At 44.0% G+C, this 17,895-nt stretch overlaps 2 protein-coding genes across 5 annotated transcripts in view; both read left to right on the top strand.

Moving 5' to 3' along the window:
• The window catches only part of LOC121697802 (diacylglycerol kinase beta), a 90,360-nt gene extending 87,593 nt beyond the window's left edge, over positions 1–2,767 (top strand). For all 4 annotated transcript variants that reach the window (XM_042079532.1, XM_042079548.1, XM_042079558.1 and 1 more), the window contains one exon: positions 1–2,767. This exon is cut by the window's left edge and continues 1,453 nt beyond it. The gene's annotated coding sequence lies outside the window, so the exon portion shown is untranslated.
• A 2,972-nt stretch (positions 2,768–5,739) lies between these two features.
• Positions 5,740–17,164, top strand: etv5a (ETS variant transcription factor 5a). The gene is made up of 13 exons (XM_042084089.1): positions 5,740–5,875; positions 7,635–7,763; positions 7,961–8,051; positions 8,287–8,334; positions 8,840–8,890; positions 10,621–10,744; positions 10,853–11,155; positions 12,152–12,438; positions 14,129–14,188; positions 14,354–14,422; positions 14,679–14,848; positions 14,963–15,064; positions 15,186–17,164. Exons 2-13 carry the CDS (start codon positions 7,716–7,718, stop codon positions 15,414–15,416), a joined length of 1,584 nt encoding a protein of 527 aa, XP_041940023.1. The 5' UTR covers positions 5,740–5,875; positions 7,635–7,715; the 3' UTR covers positions 15,417–17,164.
• The last annotated feature ends 731 nt before the right edge of the window (positions 17,165–17,895 follow it).

The raw sequence follows: 17,895 nt of genomic DNA, 5'->3' as shown, positions 1-17,895 counted from the left end.
GGGGATGGATCATTACTCTGAGCCCAGTCTACCAGAACACAGAACCAGAAGGCAGTCTCGCCCCCCTGGGGATGGTGTTGCTTAATTTACTGTCGCATGGACAGCCTAAATTTAACCGCCTATTTCAGGGAGCATCAATCGCGTGAAACACTACTCCTAATAACAGCACTGAGAAAACATCAGCTCGCAATGTCAAGCCCACAGTCAAGAGTCGCGGAAGCCCCGCTATGGTGGAAAAGAGGGGGGGTATGCGCGACCCTGGGTTGAATATTACTGTTGTCACGGTGACCTTTTTATCGGTGAAATGGGATAGGAACTGCCGAACGACTCCCAAAGGGGCAGAGTGATGGAAAAAATGGTGTTTACAGATTCTACTGTATCCATTTGATGTAGCCTTTGAAAATATCATTGTCAACTGCAAGACGTGCTATGTGTGTAGACACAGTCTCTTTTTGTATTATGAAAAATAAGACATAAGTGTGCATATATATATATACAGTGCATATATATATGTGAATGTGTTTCATCCTATAACTTGTAGAGCATTGTACAGTAATATAGCCTCAAAGAATACAGTGTTACTTAATCAACTACCTGCCTGACTGTCAAAGTCAGGCTAATGTCTATGCTGATTGGTCCCCTTTAGTCCTCATATGCATTGGGCAAGGTGCTTTGTATGGAGGTGGCCGCATTATCACGCTTAAGAATTGCTATGTTGTTGGGTTTTTGCACTTAGAAATGGAAATAGGCCTGCATCGAGCATTTCTAAACATTATAATTTTCCTGACCATCTTTTTTTTTTGCCAGTGGGAAACCACACTTGGCTCTTTTGAGAGGAGGCGATTGGTTGGAACAGCACTGATGTGCCAGACCCCCCTCCCCTCTGCCTGTTCCCTTTAACTACCCTGAACCGAGGATGCTGTGTCAGGGGCCGCAGGAATCACGTAAAGCCAGTCCATAATAACCACTGTGGCCGTGGCGGTACCCCCCACTAAAACGATCCCTTTGAAGTCGCCACCTCAAGTAATCAGTAGCTCTGTCGGGAGCTGGCAAGAGTGACGCTCTGTACGTTAGTAACATAAGCAAATGGACCCACGGCAATGTCACATGCCAATTTGTGGTTCATCACATTCCTAGTCACCTAGTCCTGTGGTATCAAAGCAAAAGGGAGGCGGGTTCAGTGAACGAGTGCATGTTTACAGCTACTTTTTCAGTTACCAGTTTTGAATGATTTATAATAGTTCTGTATATATAGATATTTGTTTATATTTTACCTGAGGTTATATCACCACCGCATGCCTGCTGAAACAAAGGAGACCAAGATGTCTGCTTGAGAAGAGACCACGCTGATTGTCGTTATACCCTGCACCTCCCACCCTACCCTACCATACCACCCTTATCCAAGCCCCTTCACTTCCCCAGTCCCCAGTTTTATTTTTCCTATCAGCTTATGCACATCAATCACATCTTTTGTACTCGGTGTAATTGTTTTTTTTCATTGCTCATGCAATAGCATGTTATATATTGTAAAGACAGAGCTTGTGTTAAGTAGCCTCTTTTTGGAGAAGAGTCAATAAGCAGCCATCTGCTCAATAACCGAATAACTGTCTAGGATATCTTTCCAACTGTCTTGTGTCCACCAGGCTTGATTTGCCACCAACATTGTCCAGTTACATGTCGTCTCTGTCAATGTCAATGATGGATAGCCTTAATTTACAAATATAAAAAACAGCAATTTTTTTTGCCTCGAGACACTAGGTCACTTGCAATATAGAAATAGGCCCGAGAAAAATGAGTGGTCAGAAGTTATTCCTCTGTGTTGCAAGGGTGCTGCCATTGGTACTCACATATTACTATGTAAGGCTAGAGAGCTGGGAGACCCATTAGCCACGAAAAAGCTGTTTTGTTCTCCTTTAATCATAAAGTCGTTGTGTGTATGTGTGTGTGTGTGCGTGCGCATATCTGTGCTGCACCACAACCCTTTCTGCTGACTGTGGACATCTCTGTGTTTTCCTTCTACTTGTTAATAACAACGATGCAAATGGATATCAGTGTGTAAGCCATGCTGCTTTTCTGAGAGCCCGTCAAATACAGCAGCTACACACATTTAAAACAATAGCATCAACTCCCAAACAATCAGGTTAGCCCGATCATATCATCATCTCGGCACACTTCCCATGTAATTGTTTTGTAGAACAAAGTTGGTCCGAAATCGCTACAAAAATCAGATTGGTGTTATGCACCAACCTGTTATGCAGCCATAAGCCCCAGCTCTCACAAGAGTGAACTGTTACATTCCCCATCTCTGATCACCGATTTGACCTTGGCCTGGAGTCCCTTACAGAAGCAGCATGGTAAACTAGCATAGCAACAGCACCAACTCTATCTCTTAGTCTCGGGCAGATAAACAGTATTGAGTGTCGTGCACTGTCGCACAAATGCATTTAGGGCCCATGTCATCCTCCTCAGTCCTGAATGTGATGTTCTAACTGCTACATGTATGCATATGCCTCTGTCCTCCTCCCACCACTAGGGTTTGTGTGGTGTGTCCATCTGTGTAAGCAGCAAAGGGTCAAGGACAAAGCAACAGCTCTCTGGTCTGCCCGTGGGGAGCGGTGGGGGGGGGGGGGGCAGAGGTGGAGTGGTGGGGGCTTAGACCCCCTTGTCCTCTCCCTGACTCCTCTGCTGCTGCCTGTTAGCTGTTGGCATCTATTTTGATGGGCAAAACAAATATATTATTGAATAAAAAGGAGAGGTTCGGAACTGACTCTGCCTGGTGGCTGTTCATTTTCATTTTGGGAAGGTCTGAGAGGACGCGTCTCGTCCATGAAGGACATACACACACACACAAATACACACACAAATACAGAAACACACTTGCACACAGACACAAATATGCACGCACACAAATACACACACTCTCACACGGAGACACACACACATCAATGCTACTGTCTGTTACTTACACTGATTTGTTTTAAATTGAATCTCACCATAAAAGGCTTTTATGTTGATGATAAAGAGCTCTCGCGGGGAATACTCCTGGCTTTTAGCACCATGCACACAAGATGGAGGCCTCTCCAAATTCGTGTCAACACAGAGGCATTTTGCCTCACTCGTGCCTTTCTCTTTCACACAAAGACTCCATGATCCTGAGACGGCGACACTGTTAAGTGTGCCGTAAGGAGTTCAGCTGTGACCATTTACAAATGGTAGTGACACAGACAAGACAAAAATACACAAATGTTGAGGCGCTCCTCACTATGAAATACCCACATCACATTGCATTTGACTGAAGTTACATAACAGATATGGAGGTCAATTCAATTTATATAATGAGAAATGTAATCTATAATAGAAAAATGTAGCAAGTTAAAAAATACTTAACAGTGGCCTGTTGTATTAAGGTGTGGCAGTGACATGCAATGAAAATAAACTTTTTTTTTTAATCTTTTTTTCCACCTATGAGTGTGCTGTACCATGGGGTTAACTTGTGATTACTGTGAACCACCTTCATGATACTGATTAACTGGCAGCAAGAACAGAGTGGACTGATGTCAGACCAGTGACAGGCGCATTAGGGTGGACTTAAAACGGTCTTGACTCACATTACATGAGCTGATGAGGCTCAGACTGATACATTTTCCAGGAATGTTTTCACTCTGCTTCTCCATGAAGCACTACTCTGGCAGTGGTGCAGAGTAGGGCCCTCTTCCTGCATGCATCATTTATTACCAAACAGTGTCCGTGATGATTGTTTTGGGACAACACAGGTCTTCTCTGTTGATCCACCATTGCTGGAAACACACTTTCTTTTTCTGTGTCGAGCAGCAGCAATTTCATGCCGCTGGACAGTGATCCTGACCTCCCCAAAAATGGATAACAACTATAGCTTACCAGCAGGCAGTAGAAGAGGTGGATTTAGTTATACAATACGGATCTAAACACAAAGCACCACAAGCTAGTCGTCATGGGTTCACTGAGATAATAGGCCAGGAATTATCTGTCTGTGTGCTATTAATAGCCAACAAGTCACAGCTCGTCTCTTATTGGGCGCCAACCAATAGCCCCAAGGCAAGCGCTAGATTTATGCTTTTGCTCATTTTATTAACTGTTCTTGGCAAAGCATTTATACATGTCAAGCTTTGTTCAGATTGCTTTGGAGTTACTTATACAGTTTTTTGTTTTTTGCATTAGTCATGAACCTTGCATTTTATAAGAAAAACAGTGGCTATCAGACAGTAAAGGGTGTGGCACTTTGTATTCACTTCAGAGACTTTATCAGGATGTATTCAACAACACTAAGATCCTTCAGGCTGCATTCTCCGTGTTTGGAGGAGTACTGGCTGGACTAGCCCATAAAGGCTACTGGAGTGAAAAGGGCTCAACTGAAAGATGTGTCATACTGACCCAGACTCTGGCACAGTGAAAAAGGCTCCTCAGAGCTCCTTCACCTTCTTTCAGAGCTATCCCCCCTCTCCTCCCTCTGTTTCTATCATGTGCAGGCATCCCTGAGGTATTCACCCCCCCCAATCACAGTATGGTGAACAGCAAGGTGTGGTTTTAAATGGTGCTGAGTGGGCTATTGCTTTATTTCCTGTTTTTCCAAAGTACCCATTATACATTCTAGCCTGACTTTATCTCGTATCTATTTTCTTTTATCTCATTTAATCTATTTTGATAAGTGTTTTCATAAGTGTGTTCAAAGGAGACCTTAATGCACCATTACCTTAATAAGGGTGGCTGGGACGCTGCCCTTCACATCATGTTTTAATCTGACAAGGTAACAAATGTAGGCCTAACCATAGCAGTTAATCAGAGTATTTGCCTTATTGATAAGTTCGAAAAGTTTTCAAAAGGTCGTTCATTTGAAAAGGAGTCAATTGCAACATATAGCATCACTAATAGGAGGATATTACCCATCAAATTAAACTGTCTTGTTCCCCAGTTGCTTCTTGCATTTTCCACTATGTCCCTCGTGGATGGCTTTATGCAACTCTATAGCCTAACTTGAAATAGGCTACACAATGTAGGCTACTGTGTTAGGCGTGGATTGCCTTTTTTCAGTTAACACGCTAAAACAAGTTTAACATAACACATATCGATCACATAAAATATAGATTTATGTTATTATTCCAGTTATTTTGCTAGATTAGAAATGTGTTTAATCATATTGTTAGCCTAATACGATAAAGCCTGTAGGGCAATTCGGTGTCTGAAGTTGCATCATAAACCTGACTGACTATGTGCACGGCTGTATATGGCCAAAAAAATGTTTGCCCAGTGCGCTCGGCGGATGTGGATGTTACTTTTTTCGAAAGACCAAGATAACCTCATAATAATTATTTTTTGAAAGCATGGTTTTCATGAAAATGAAAGCATGGTTTTATTTCGTCTCTCGTCAGCCCCTCAAGCGCGAATATCTTACGTTTTCAGCCTGTTAACTGTAGGCAGAGAATACTGCCTAAACAGTTCCTAGTTTAGTTGATCAGCCCTCAAAAACGGGCTGGCCCTTTAAGAAGCTCTGTGGTGGAAAAAAAACACCAATGCGATTCTGAATGAAACCCAGTCATTCATAAAAATAGGTCCGACCCACGCAGCGATTGGTCGAAGAGCACATCATGAATATTTCATCACCTCAAGAAACGCTATTGGTTGTTGCCTTGAGCGACAACGAGGCAGTACCAATGATCGTACAGTCTAATGTGCCTGTCGAGCCCCAGGGAAAACCAGCCATTCCATTTACAAACCCTCATTCAAGTTTTGTGAGGCGAGGAGTGCGCATCTATCCATCACAGAATAGAAACCTTGGAAATTTTGTGGAATTTATTGAGATTTTTTTCAACGTTATAGAGGTGTCTACGAAAACCATTGGGTGAGTATCCCGGAAAGCTCTGCACAATGGATACCGCGCAGGTTTTATGCATACCACTGCGACACTTGTTAAGTTAAACGCCGATTTGCAACTGCAAATCCAGCTATCAAACGCTCAGGGCGACGGAGAACGCCATTTTCTCTGAGGGAGATTTTACTTAGCGCCAGGCAACCATTTTCTGTAGCATCCACGTTCTAAATGCCCGTTCTTGCACAAATGATACGAGATAGGTCGTCATCTGTGCGTGCGTAATGCAGCTCTATTATCTGTGGAAGACGGTCGGGCTTTGACTGTTTGTGATTTTTATGAATGGGGAGGTGAGATTGTCCTGACTGCGCCCCCCCCCGTTCCTCGCGGATCGAGTTTCACTTCATTGAGAAAAACAAGGGGCCGTGGGAGGGGGGGAGGGGGGGGGGGGGGGTGTAACGTGTTGCCCCCGTCCATATGAATTCTGCATTAATTGTCTTTGATGTGCACCTCAAATTGCATTTATTTCTCCAAACTGAGTTTTGCACACGATTTGTTTGCTTTTGTCCATGGAGAATTTATATTTAACATTGTCTCCTAAAATCTGATTTGGAAGTGTTTTTTTTTTATTTTATTTTATTTTTTTACATTAGTTGCTCATAGTTATATTCCCCACATTAGAGATAGGCTTATTGTGGTTGCTCGGACCATTTGTTCCTGGTCTGACACTTGAGAAAGTTGGCTGTTTTTTATGTAGCCTACTGTGTGATACTTTTATCTACTCTGTGATGGATTATTCATTTTCAGGCAGTGTTATGATGGCCTACTGACTTTTGCACAGCAACTATGTTGATGCACTGAACTTGCTTTATGAATTAATTGCCAACGTGATGTATCCTGCATCTACGGATATCATTTATTTACAGTTCTGTTTTTATGGTTGTGGTTGTCAGACATTTGTCATGACATAGCAGGCTATCATTTCAGTAGATTTACTCTTATGGATTATCAAAGTAAAGATAACAGACCTGCGAAGTTCTTCTTATTCTGATACTTAAACGTTATACGTCAGCAATGGTGGATGAAAGTGTCTTCTTTTATGTCCTTTGCTGGGTTACAAACATGAATGTGTAATAATAGGCTAGCTCCATTTTATTCGTCATCCATTATGTTAACTGATCAACCAGCATGACTCACTATGGCAGGCTTGAGGGCGATCATCCATGTGGAAGACCATGCTGCTCTATTTTATCTTACGGTGTTTTGAACTCTACAACCGATTTAGTGTGGTTGTGCGTGCGCTCAGGAGTCTCTCTATACCATACCCCGAAGGACATATCCTGACACATTCATATTTTAACGGCAGCGTGACGACTATGTTTAGTCTCTGTGGCGCTGTGGTTAAGACCACTTACTTTCATATGTTTGTTCTGGTGTTGTGTGGTCCAAAGCTTGCTAAGAAAGTGAAATGAAATGCTAAGAAATGTCCTTTAAGTAATCCTTCAGGCCAGTTCTGACTGGAGTGATTTTTTTTATGATTCTGCTCAATCACAAGGACAGATGGTTAGCTCTGCTTACATAAGGTTTACATCTATAATATGACCACATTGTGTTTACAATGCACAGGTCATAATCCACGCTAGCATGATTGAGGATGGTGGTTGTGGTAATGTTCAACAAACAGGAGGTAGTAGATGAATAGACAGGACCATCATAGGCTGAAGGAAATGTGCAATATTCTTTGATGGATAGCATTATTTCCCCTAACAGTATCTTTTGGTTTCTCTTTCAGAGAGAAAGAGTTTGAGACGCCCTTACATTATCGCTTTAGGCGAAGACTCTTCGCTGGGAATCCTGTGAAGACCAAGATAACATGGACGGATTTTATGACCAGCAAGTCCCATTTATGGTCCCACCCAGTGTGAGTACCACTGCTTGATACGCCATCAGATAAACCTCAGTGTCACTGTGTCTCCGTGCCTACTTCCCTTGTGGGTTTATTTGCCCAACAAGTTGCCTTACTGTGTGATGTTGAAACATGCGCATCACACAGTGACTTGGATTCATCACATGGGTCTGTGACTTATCAATCTGACAACGTTTTGTTCTCCACCACAGAAAGCGTCCCGTGCAGAGGAACCCTACAGCAGACCAGTCAGCGACAGGAAGAGGAAGTTTGTGGATGCAGAACTCGCTCAGGATACGGAAGGTAAATTCACATCGGGTCCTTGTTGTGTGTTTCTAATCCATCCTCAAGTCTCAGTGGGCATGCAATGAGCTCTGATTCTAAATTTAGTCACAATATGTCAGAATTGAACAAACTAAAATTAATCTTTTATGTGTGTGTTTTTTATTTTTTTTATTTTATCAAAAGACAGAATATCATTGTCAGATTTTTTTTGTGACTACTGAGCCTGAAGTGTTCTGTGATTCTTTCTCTTTAGAACTCTTTCAGGACTTGAGCCAACTGCAGGAGATCTGGATTGCTGAAGGTGAGAAATATTTGAAAGTGTCCCAGAAATACTTTGTGGTTGAGCTAAGAGGAATTATTATCATGTGTGTATCACATGAGTCAATGTGATCTTTTTTTGTGGGAATATGACTTTGTTCTACCACCTAGGTTTTCATTTTTCTGTGTCATTGCATTTCTTTTATTTTTGGATTTTTGTTATTTGAGGGGGAGGATACAAAATGTACAGACCCTCAGCATATATGTTTTCAAAAACAAACAAATAATCTGATTTGTAATTTTTGATGGAACAATCTGCAACAGTCCTGGTTGTTCCCAAATGGCAGTTAGTTATTCTTCCATAAAACTTTTACATGCATCAATGCTGATATGCCATTTTTCTTCTTCAGTTATTTTTCCCGTCCTTAATCGTAGGCGTGGGGAGGAATTGACACAAGTGGTTACAGCAACATCTTTTTTTTAATCTACTGTACAGCTTTATTTATTATTGACAACTTATCGCTGCTCTACTCTGTCTGTCTCCACAGCCCAGGTGCCCGATGACGAGCAGTTTGTCCCAGATTTCCAGTCAGATAGCTGTGAGTACCTGAGATTGCTGATTTATTATTCATTCATTCTCTCTCCACTGGTGTACTTTGGGTAGTGTCCAGTTAGGGGTGATGTGGACAAAAGTAACTCGGCTCTCAAACGAAATAGACATTTATAATTCATAAAGCACTTCAAGCCCCTTTCAATTCTGTGGGGACAATGGATGCCAAGGAATTTGATCACTCGCTCACAGTGGAGGTTTGGAGTGGGTTCCCATTCCCGAGCTTGAGGCCATTTGATTGCCGAAGCTCTCTATAACTCGACTTGGCTTTTCTGGTTGCATACTTTACTACTTGGCATAGTTAGCCCACACTGGTCTTGCAGGCTACATTGGTATGCCTCTCTCCTTAGGGTTCATAGAAGAGACCCACCCTCACCTGCAACCGACATTTCCGTTTTTTTCTCCCCCCCCCTCTCTCTCTCTCTTTTTTTTAAGTTTAATCAGGCGATCGGTATCGAGCATCACATGAGCCAAGCTCATAATCTGATTTCACACTTTCATGCACTCTGCCCAGCCTCTCGAATGGGCCAGATTCCAGAGGGCGGGGTGGGATCGCCGAAGGGAAGGACTCCCCGGCTCACAGCAGCTCCCACCCAATGCACCCCAAACCCTCTGGAAACAATACACACCGAGAGTCTTGTCCACTAGTCTGTGTATATTCAAGCAATTTTTTTCTTTTTCCAAGCTTGTGCCTTTTTAGGCCGTATATGCTTTCAACAAGCCTTATTCTGAAGTTGAGTGAGGGAGAGTGTGCTGCTGGGCTCCTTGCCATGTCTGTTGTAGAATGGCTACAGTAGACAGAGTGGTCAACCTGACCTCGAGGCTATTGAAATAAATGGCTGAAAGTGTGTGTTTGTTTCTGGGGGGATAGCGCTGGTCAGGCTGTCGCAGCCGGCTGTGGCTTGGCTCACCGCCAGTTTCCTCCAGTTGTGCTACTAAACTGCACTGTATGCCTCAAAGCCCAACCCCTCGTTTTTTTTCCCCCTGTCTGCTTTTGGTCACATGGTCTCCCACGCTGGTGCAACACCCCACTCTCTCTTTGCCACTACCAGCGGAAAAGTAATCTCTCCTGCTCGGAGGTCCTCCAATCAGCAGCTTACAGCCCTGGCTGGAGCCGTGTTTCTCCAGACCTTGTACCCGCCATCGCACGCGTGCCCCGCAGCCTCACGTGCCCATTGTTTGGTGCCGGCCTCTGCAGCACGGTGATGTTGGCTCTGGTTGCACTGCGCCGTGGGATTTGGTTTCACTGGCCCATTATGTGGCGCCGGAAATGGGAGCTGACGCGAAGCTCCAGCAGCTAATGGTTACAGTGTGGGGAGGGGAAAATCATTCAGAATCATTGAATTACAGACACACTGATTCATGAGTATTGACCTGGACAGTGATGGAAATCTGCAGGGAGAGCTTTGATTGCTCGTGCTGTCTGGTATTGTGATACTGATGGGTCGGTGGAGGTGGAGGGAGCTTTTATGCCCTTGCTATTGGCCTTGTTAGCCTGTGAAAGAAAGTCATTAAACTGTCTGAGTCGAAGACAACATCTGTTTTGTTAGAGAGAAATAGAGGGGTGGGAGGGTGGTGGGGAAAATAAGCAATGGACACTTTGTGCAATGAGTTGTCAGATGAGGTGATGCACTTCACAACATTTTGTCATGCTGTCATCTCTTACATACTCATTCTCTCTCTCTCTCCCTCTCCCGCTCTCCCTCTCCCTCTCTCTAGTGATGTTCCATGGCCCGCCACCAACCAAGATCAAGCGGGAAGTGAATCCCTCCAAAGAGCTCTCCCCTTGTAGTCAGGACTACAGTCCCATGCCCTACGGAGAGAAGTGCCTTTACAGCTACAGGTGAGAACCAGCACTGTTCAGTGCCATATTTATGATGCTGTCAATGATCATGCCTGTTTCTTGAATGTTTATCAAGGTCTGATAAAGTGTGTGTGTGTGATTATGCAGTGCCTATGAGAGGAAGCCAACGGCCGGGTTCAAGCCCCTGACCCCTCCCTCGACGCCCGTGTCTCCGTGTGGCTCTGCCGCCAACACCCCCCAGGGCTCCAACCCCCTACATGACCCCACACCGCCCCCGCTGGTGCAGGGCCCCACGCTAGCACAGCGCCCCCTGCAGCAGGGCCAGGCAACCACAGCCAGCGCCACCCCCAACCACAGCCAGAGGGCGCTGCCCCTCCACAGCCAGAGCCCGCCGTTCGTTGTGCCCTGCCCGCCACTCAACCATGAGACCCCCTTCAGCTCAGAGCACAGGTGAGATGGTCAGCCACATCCACAATGTACTACATCATAACAAGTCACTTTATGCATTATGCATTACACACACAATATCACTAAACTACATTTCAGTGCTCATAGCGTGAAGATTAGTTTCCCCAGCATCTGTAAATCAACATTTGTAGGTGAACTGAGACCGAACACACATATAATTGAGTGAAAGGGTGAACTTTTGACCTGGTATTTAATCCTTGAGACTCCATGTCCACGGTGTAGGTTTTCAGCTCAGTGGCAAGGCCTCAGGTATTGCTGACCTCTGAGGTGATCCATATCATTCTTAATGCAAGGGGGTAGGAGAGAGATGTGTATATACGGCAGGTGACCTTTCAGTTATGCTGACTTCATGAATGGAAACTATTTGTTGGCACCCGCGATGGGTTTAAAGTGTGTGTGTGGGGGGGGGGTCGGGAAAGGCTGGCTGGCTTACTCGGATGTTGTTGTGCCTTGATTCCATGTTAGCCCACTGCTGCAGGGTGCGGATGGGGTTGAGTGGGGTGGTGGGGGTCATGGTTTGAGCTGTATTAACTTGACCCCCGTGGGAACAGACTGCCTGGCATACTGCCGTGCCACCTGCAGTCAGGGACGTTGTCGAAAAATGCCTGGCATCCCATTGGCAGCCAGTGATGCGGAGTCAGTAGCTGTGGGCTCAGCAAAGGTCTCGTCTCTGGAGAGTGGCTGTTGGGCACCATGTCCTTGTTTTATATTTATCCGCTGGTGTCAGTGCTCGGAGGGCTAATTTACAGTTTCTTGGTGCCAGGGATTAATTTCTCTGAGGAAGTGGCTATAGCGTTTCATTGCTGCTCCACCTAGTAGCATTCACAGTTATACATGAAGGGTAAACTTACATGCGGGGTAAGGCTGAGCTTGGCTATGACGTGCTGTTTACTTAGCCTTGTTAAACCTTAATGCGGCGGTTGCTATTAAATTAACTTTCTTATTCCTTTAATGACCCCCCCCTCCCCCCATCTGCAGGTTCCAAAGACAACTGTCAGAACCCTGCCTACCATTCCCGCCCTCTGAGTCCCAAGGTCGGTCACCCTTCATGCCCCAGGCTCCAAGCACTTCACCGCGGGACAGGAGGCCTCCATACCACCGCCAAATGTCCGAGCCCCTAGTCCCCATTCCCCCCCAGGGCTTCAAACAGGAGATGATGGAGCCGCACTACACTGAGCAAGGGGTTCCCAACATGGGTCCATCCCCTGCGGCCTTCCACCCCATGGCCATCAAGCAGGAGCCAAGGGACTTCTGTTTTGATTCTGGTAAGGAGCAATTTCTCAGAACAATGTTAATTATAATGGGGCAGTTAAACTCGTAATTTCATCTTTCATAAATGACAAAAGCATCCACACTAAAAAACATCCACATTGGCAGAAAGTCTAATATAGAACTTCAAATCAGAACTGAGGTCCTCCATTTATACATCTGATTAGAGCCTTTGTTTGTTTTTTCTCCACCAAATTTGATGGTGTGGTCATAAAATGCACAATTGTTAAGCAAAACTGTCCCACTAATTACAATAGTTCATATACGGAACTACAATAAGAAAAAAGCCATGCAATGTAATGAAAGATGAGATCCAAAGCAAATCCCGATACTCTTCGCCCGAAGTCTTTTTTTGGGAGAAGACGGACATCACATAGGCCATTTCAGCACACCGACACACAGGGTTTCATTGTAGAGCTGGTCAGTTGCGTGCAGCTCCTGAGAGTCCGATGTGTGTGTGAGCAATCATGGCCGAAGGGTGTGGAATGTGCTGTGTGGCTTGGCACTTGCCTGTGAGTTTTAGCACCAATCAGCAAGGCCTAGAGATGCAACAAGGCAGTGGCCATGGACACCCGTTGTTTTTTTTTCTTGTTTTTTTCTGTCCAGTTTTCAGCCTAGAACTGAAACAGAAAGCCACGATTTAGATGAGGATCAGACGGATCAAATAGAAGCCCTCAAAGCTGTGCCAAAAGAAAAGGTCTAAATCACGCCATTAATAGAATATACTCACTCCACTACATCTAATTCATGAAACCCAGATACCATGCAGACTTGACACGCTAGGCAAATGAGTAAAGTTGTATTCATCTGACACCATCTTCTCAACAAGCACTCACCAGCCTCTTTCGGTTGATGTGAATGTGATCCCACACCCTGCAAACATAAATACCACTATGCTTGATCTTAAACACTGACCAACAGCCAGCTGTTTGTGGTCCTTTGTCATCCACGTGTCACAAACTTGGCCATCACCCCATTTCCGTTTGGCTTTATTCTTAGTAAAGCCTGCAGTGATGTAATATAAAATCCGCTTAGCCCACACTTCTAAACATACGCATCATCATCATAAAGGGCTCGGGCTGCCCAGAGGGTCTCATGCATCTACTGGGTATTTATTTTCTCCTCTCTGCAGATTAAGTGATGTGCATCTATTAGATGGAGAGATTTTAGACATGGCACTTTTACAGTAGCGTTTGCTAGTAGGCTGCTTCGAGAGGGTGTGGCAAACAATGTCCTACAGAGGCAGGGCAGAGAACAAAGATAACTTAATTGTTGCGATTCGATATCTGGCCGCAGTGACTAATTCTATTTGCTGTCTCAATGAGACGTGTCCCTGACGTTTGCATGCATTGATCCGCGGCTTAAGCCAGTACTACCAGATGTGTGGGCCAGGGACATGTACAGTCCAGCTGTTGTTACAGCGATGTTATGTAAGTGTCCAGGTGACTGGAGCCTTCAACCAGTCCTCAGTGTCCAGTACTCCTTGCTTTGTGAAATCTGGACCTACTGCACATCCCCAGAGCAGGCGTGCTACACAAATAATGCTTGGTCATGTTTACCATGTTGTTAGCATCTCTTCTCTTTATGAACAAATACATATAAAATAAGGATAATCATTGCATTGGCATACATAGTATAGACAAACTTCTAACCATTTTAGCAACCATTTTTTGTTTTGTTTTACAGAAGTGCCTAACTGCCAGTCATCTTTTGGGAGGGCCTCAAGCTTCTACCAAAACCAAGAAAGTAAGTATCCTCTTCATCATATTTCAGATGGAAAACAAACATTGGGCTCTGGTTTTGTTGTCATAGATGTTGCAGCATTGTGTATAGCGGGTCACTGGGGGACCTGCTAATGGGCTTAGGGATCTGAATGGCAACTAATCATCCCCCCCCCCTGCTACATTGCAGACTTTGTTTTCGACAGAGAGCCACACCTGTACTACGATGATGCATGTGTCGTTCCAGAGAGGCTGGATGGTAAGTAGTAATGACTGGAGGATTTGTTTATATTGCCTTAAAATAAACAAATATGTAAAACCAGTTAAAAGATGCTGCAAGTGATGGTATTCTTAAATTCAAGTTAAATTGATGTTTTTGTGATTTATTTTTATTCATTTATTGAATTGAATTGAATTGAATTAATGCTAATTCCTGTTCACTTGCTCCAACAACATGTATAGCACCATTCCCTCATTCTCACGCTCTCTGTTTTGCCCTTTTTCTATGATCACAGGTAAAGTCAAGCAGGAGCCCACAGTGTTCCGCGACGGTCCCCCTTACCAACGCAGAGGCTCCTTACAGCTTTGGCAGTTTCTGGTCACTCTGCTCGACGACCCTGCAAACGGTCACTTCATTGCCTGGACTGGCCGAGGCATGGAGTTCAAGCTGATTGAGCCAGAAGAGGTAGGTTGCCTGTCTTTCCAGTTGGCTCTGACAAGAATCACCTCCTCTCTCTTTCATTGGAAAATGATCTCTGAGACGCTACCACCTTTGACACTCCTGATTTCCCCATTTCAGGTGGCAAGACGCTGGGGCATCCAGAAAAACAGGCCGGCTATGAACTATGACAAGCTGAGCCGTTCTCTGCGTTACTACTATGAGAAAGGAATCATGCAGAAGGTACGAACGGAAAACCATTTCCTAGCTCCTCTGCTGAATGTGTTCATGGGTTGCTAATGACAACCGAATGCTCTCGCCTAGCCTGACGGCTGTGTTTGTTTGTCTTCCTCTGGTCACCTAGGTTGCTGGTGAGCGGTACGTGTACAAGTTTGTGTGCGACCCAGAGGCTCTCTTCTCCATGGCCTTTCCTGACAATCAGAGGCCCACCCTGAAGGCTGACCCCGACGGTCTCCCAGGACTGGAGGACGACACCATCCCTCTGACCCACTATGATGAGGGAGCCCCCTACATTGTGGATGCAGGGGAGCAGTGTGTAACAGGGATGCCCTTCCCTGACAGTTACGCGTACTGATGTCAACTCCAAAAATAACAAAAGAGAAAACATAAAAATATAAAACGATCTTATCCCAAAGCCCGGACTGCAGTGCAGACTGGAACTCATCTGATTCACAGTTCCTTGCCCCCTCCTGGCCTGATGCCCTCTCTGAAATGACCTTTCAGCCACCTACCCCACCCCTCCACCCCACTTGCCCCCGTGTACCAGAGAAATCTCAAAAAGGTGTTTTTAGAGGAAACCTGCAAAAATTCACTTTTTTTCCCCTCTGGCATCAACCAGTGGGAAAGGGGTCCCCTGACAGGTGACGGACAAACTGGAATTCTAGTTGCACCGGTCACCTGTCCCTGTAGTGAGGCATGTGTCGCCATGGAGACGAGCAGGACGCCATGGACTGGCCAAGTAGTGATGAAGAACGGACAGATCTCTTAGTGGACTGGAAGAAGTGTAGCAATTCCATTTTGACAATCTGCCTTTTTTTTACGATAAACTTTTATTCTGTCAACTAAAAGAAGATAAAAGTACAGAGATATGGTTACCTCTTGGGTCCCTAGTAAACTCTATGTTACTTTAAAACATTTAAAATATATATATATATATATATATATATATAAAGAGTAAAGGGCTTCATATTGCAAAAACACCTAAAGAATACACCTGTTAACCGAATGGCTTGTTTAGACAGCTGTTTTTTGTATAACAACCCTTTTAGTTCAAAAATTAGACTTTAGGCTAAAGACTGCTGTAGGTACAATCAGATTTTCTGTATTTTGTTGTATTGTTCTACTCATTGACTTTTTTGTTTTAAAGAGTAGTGGTTTTGTTTTGTCACTACTCCACATCAGCTGTCTGTTTTGATCCATACAAGCTTTCAAAATGTTTTGTAAAATTCTCTACAGGACTGTTAGCCCATTGATTCTCTCATGATTCAGCATTTGTTTCAGTCTTGACATACATGGCCAACGCATATCGGCTCGATCTCACACCATTCAGTGACCTGAATTTTCCACAGTACGCTGACTTTATTAATGCACAAATGTTTTATGAGAAGCGCCATCTGTAGTCTTATTTATTTCAGGCATAGATCTCCCTGACGCCGCACAGCAGTGGAACCAACGTCAAGGCCTTTGCATGCAGTGAGATTGTATACACACCCACCCCACCCCACTTCTTTTTATTTTTGCCAAACTCCGATTTACTATAGACCACAGCTTCTCCTGCATGGTGTACTTAACAAGCAAATGTCCACTGACATATCGTTTCATGCTGGACAAAGAAGAATTTGATGTTCTCTGCATTTTTGTTTTTACTTTTTAACTTTTGTTTGTTAGGTTTTTTTTTTTTTTCTTTTTTGGGGAGGGGAAGAAAAATTATATATAAATATATTTTTGCAAAACTCCGCATCTGTTTTGATTTTATTGTATAAGCTGTATAGTACTGCCTAAAAAAACAAAAAAAAACAACAAAAAAAAACATGTTATCTTTTGAATCGGAGTCCCTGTGATGCGACTGCAGATAATAAAGAAAGGACACCCTTTTTTCTTGGTGGAGTTGGGAACAGTGCCTTGACTGGAGAAGTGCAGCTTGTATACTAATAGTAGTCTCGCTGGTGTTGGACGGAGTTGCATTGCTCTCCACTCGAACCACACAAAGGGTTGTCTGCACCTGTATAGGCTTCTCCCTTTCCCTTCACAATGTGTACCGTACACTGCTGAGTTTGTTATCTGTAAGGGGTACAATAAACTGTCGTTTCTGCTTCAGCTCCAGTGATGTGTGGCTTTGTTTCTTTTTCACCCCTTCATCTGTCAGCTGATGTGTCGTTTATGGATAGTCCATTGGGCTGAACCTGGGGGAATCAGTTACTGGCACCTATGATACCTTTCGTACGTCTTCAGTTAAAAGTTAATAGACCCAGGAGGTCAGCATAACTAGCACATTCCTTAGCACTGTAGAACTTGGTCTTAAAGTCATACTAGTGCCTCTGCTGCAACCATGCGATCAACTGCTTTGTTTTCAAATTGTGCATATAACATCACCACATAATTTGGCATGAGCATCCTAACAAACAGCATTTATGAGCATTAGGAATTTTAACTCATATGATCACCACATGACCTTATATTGCAATATCTATATTGGTTATGATATTTTACATTTTCTGTATTCAACAAACCTAAGTTCATAAAGCATTGTTGATGAAAACACTACAAATTTTAGGGTAAAATGTCAAATGCTGATCATACTCTACCTGCACCGTTTCACTACGGTGATCCATTTTTGGATCAGAAACAATAAGCTAATCTGACCCCTGCACACAAATCATTACACTAGAGCAGACAAAAAAGAAATGCATATCTTTAACATCTTCTTAAATAGAAGAATTGTGGTAGTTGAATTTTTCAAAAGAAAAGCCAATTTGGTTAACTGGAATATACCCCGGAGACAATTGGCTGGTATGAGACTATTAATTCTGTATCGGACACCTATGAAGTTTAAT

The sequence above is a fragment of the Alosa sapidissima genome, chromosome 2 (assembly GCF_018492685.1).
Source record: "Alosa sapidissima isolate fAloSap1 chromosome 2, fAloSap1.pri, whole genome shotgun sequence".
Lineage (NCBI taxonomy): Eukaryota > Metazoa > Chordata > Actinopteri > Clupeiformes > Clupeidae > Alosa > Alosa sapidissima.
This window is presented reverse-complemented; position numbering and strand designations above follow the sequence as displayed.

Coding starts and splice junctions, on each gene's coding strand:
- etv5a (XM_042084089.1), top strand. CDS start 7,716: ATGGACGGATTTTATGACCAGCAAGTCCCATTTATGGTCCCACCCAGT. Junction 12,439..14,128: donor GGACTTCTGTTTTGATTCTG/GTAAGGAGCAAT, acceptor TTTGTTTTACAG/AAGTGCCTAACTGCCAGTCA. Junction 15,065..15,185: donor AGAAAGGAATCATGCAGAAG/GTACGAACGGAA, acceptor CTGGTCACCTAG/GTTGCTGGTGAGCGGTACGT.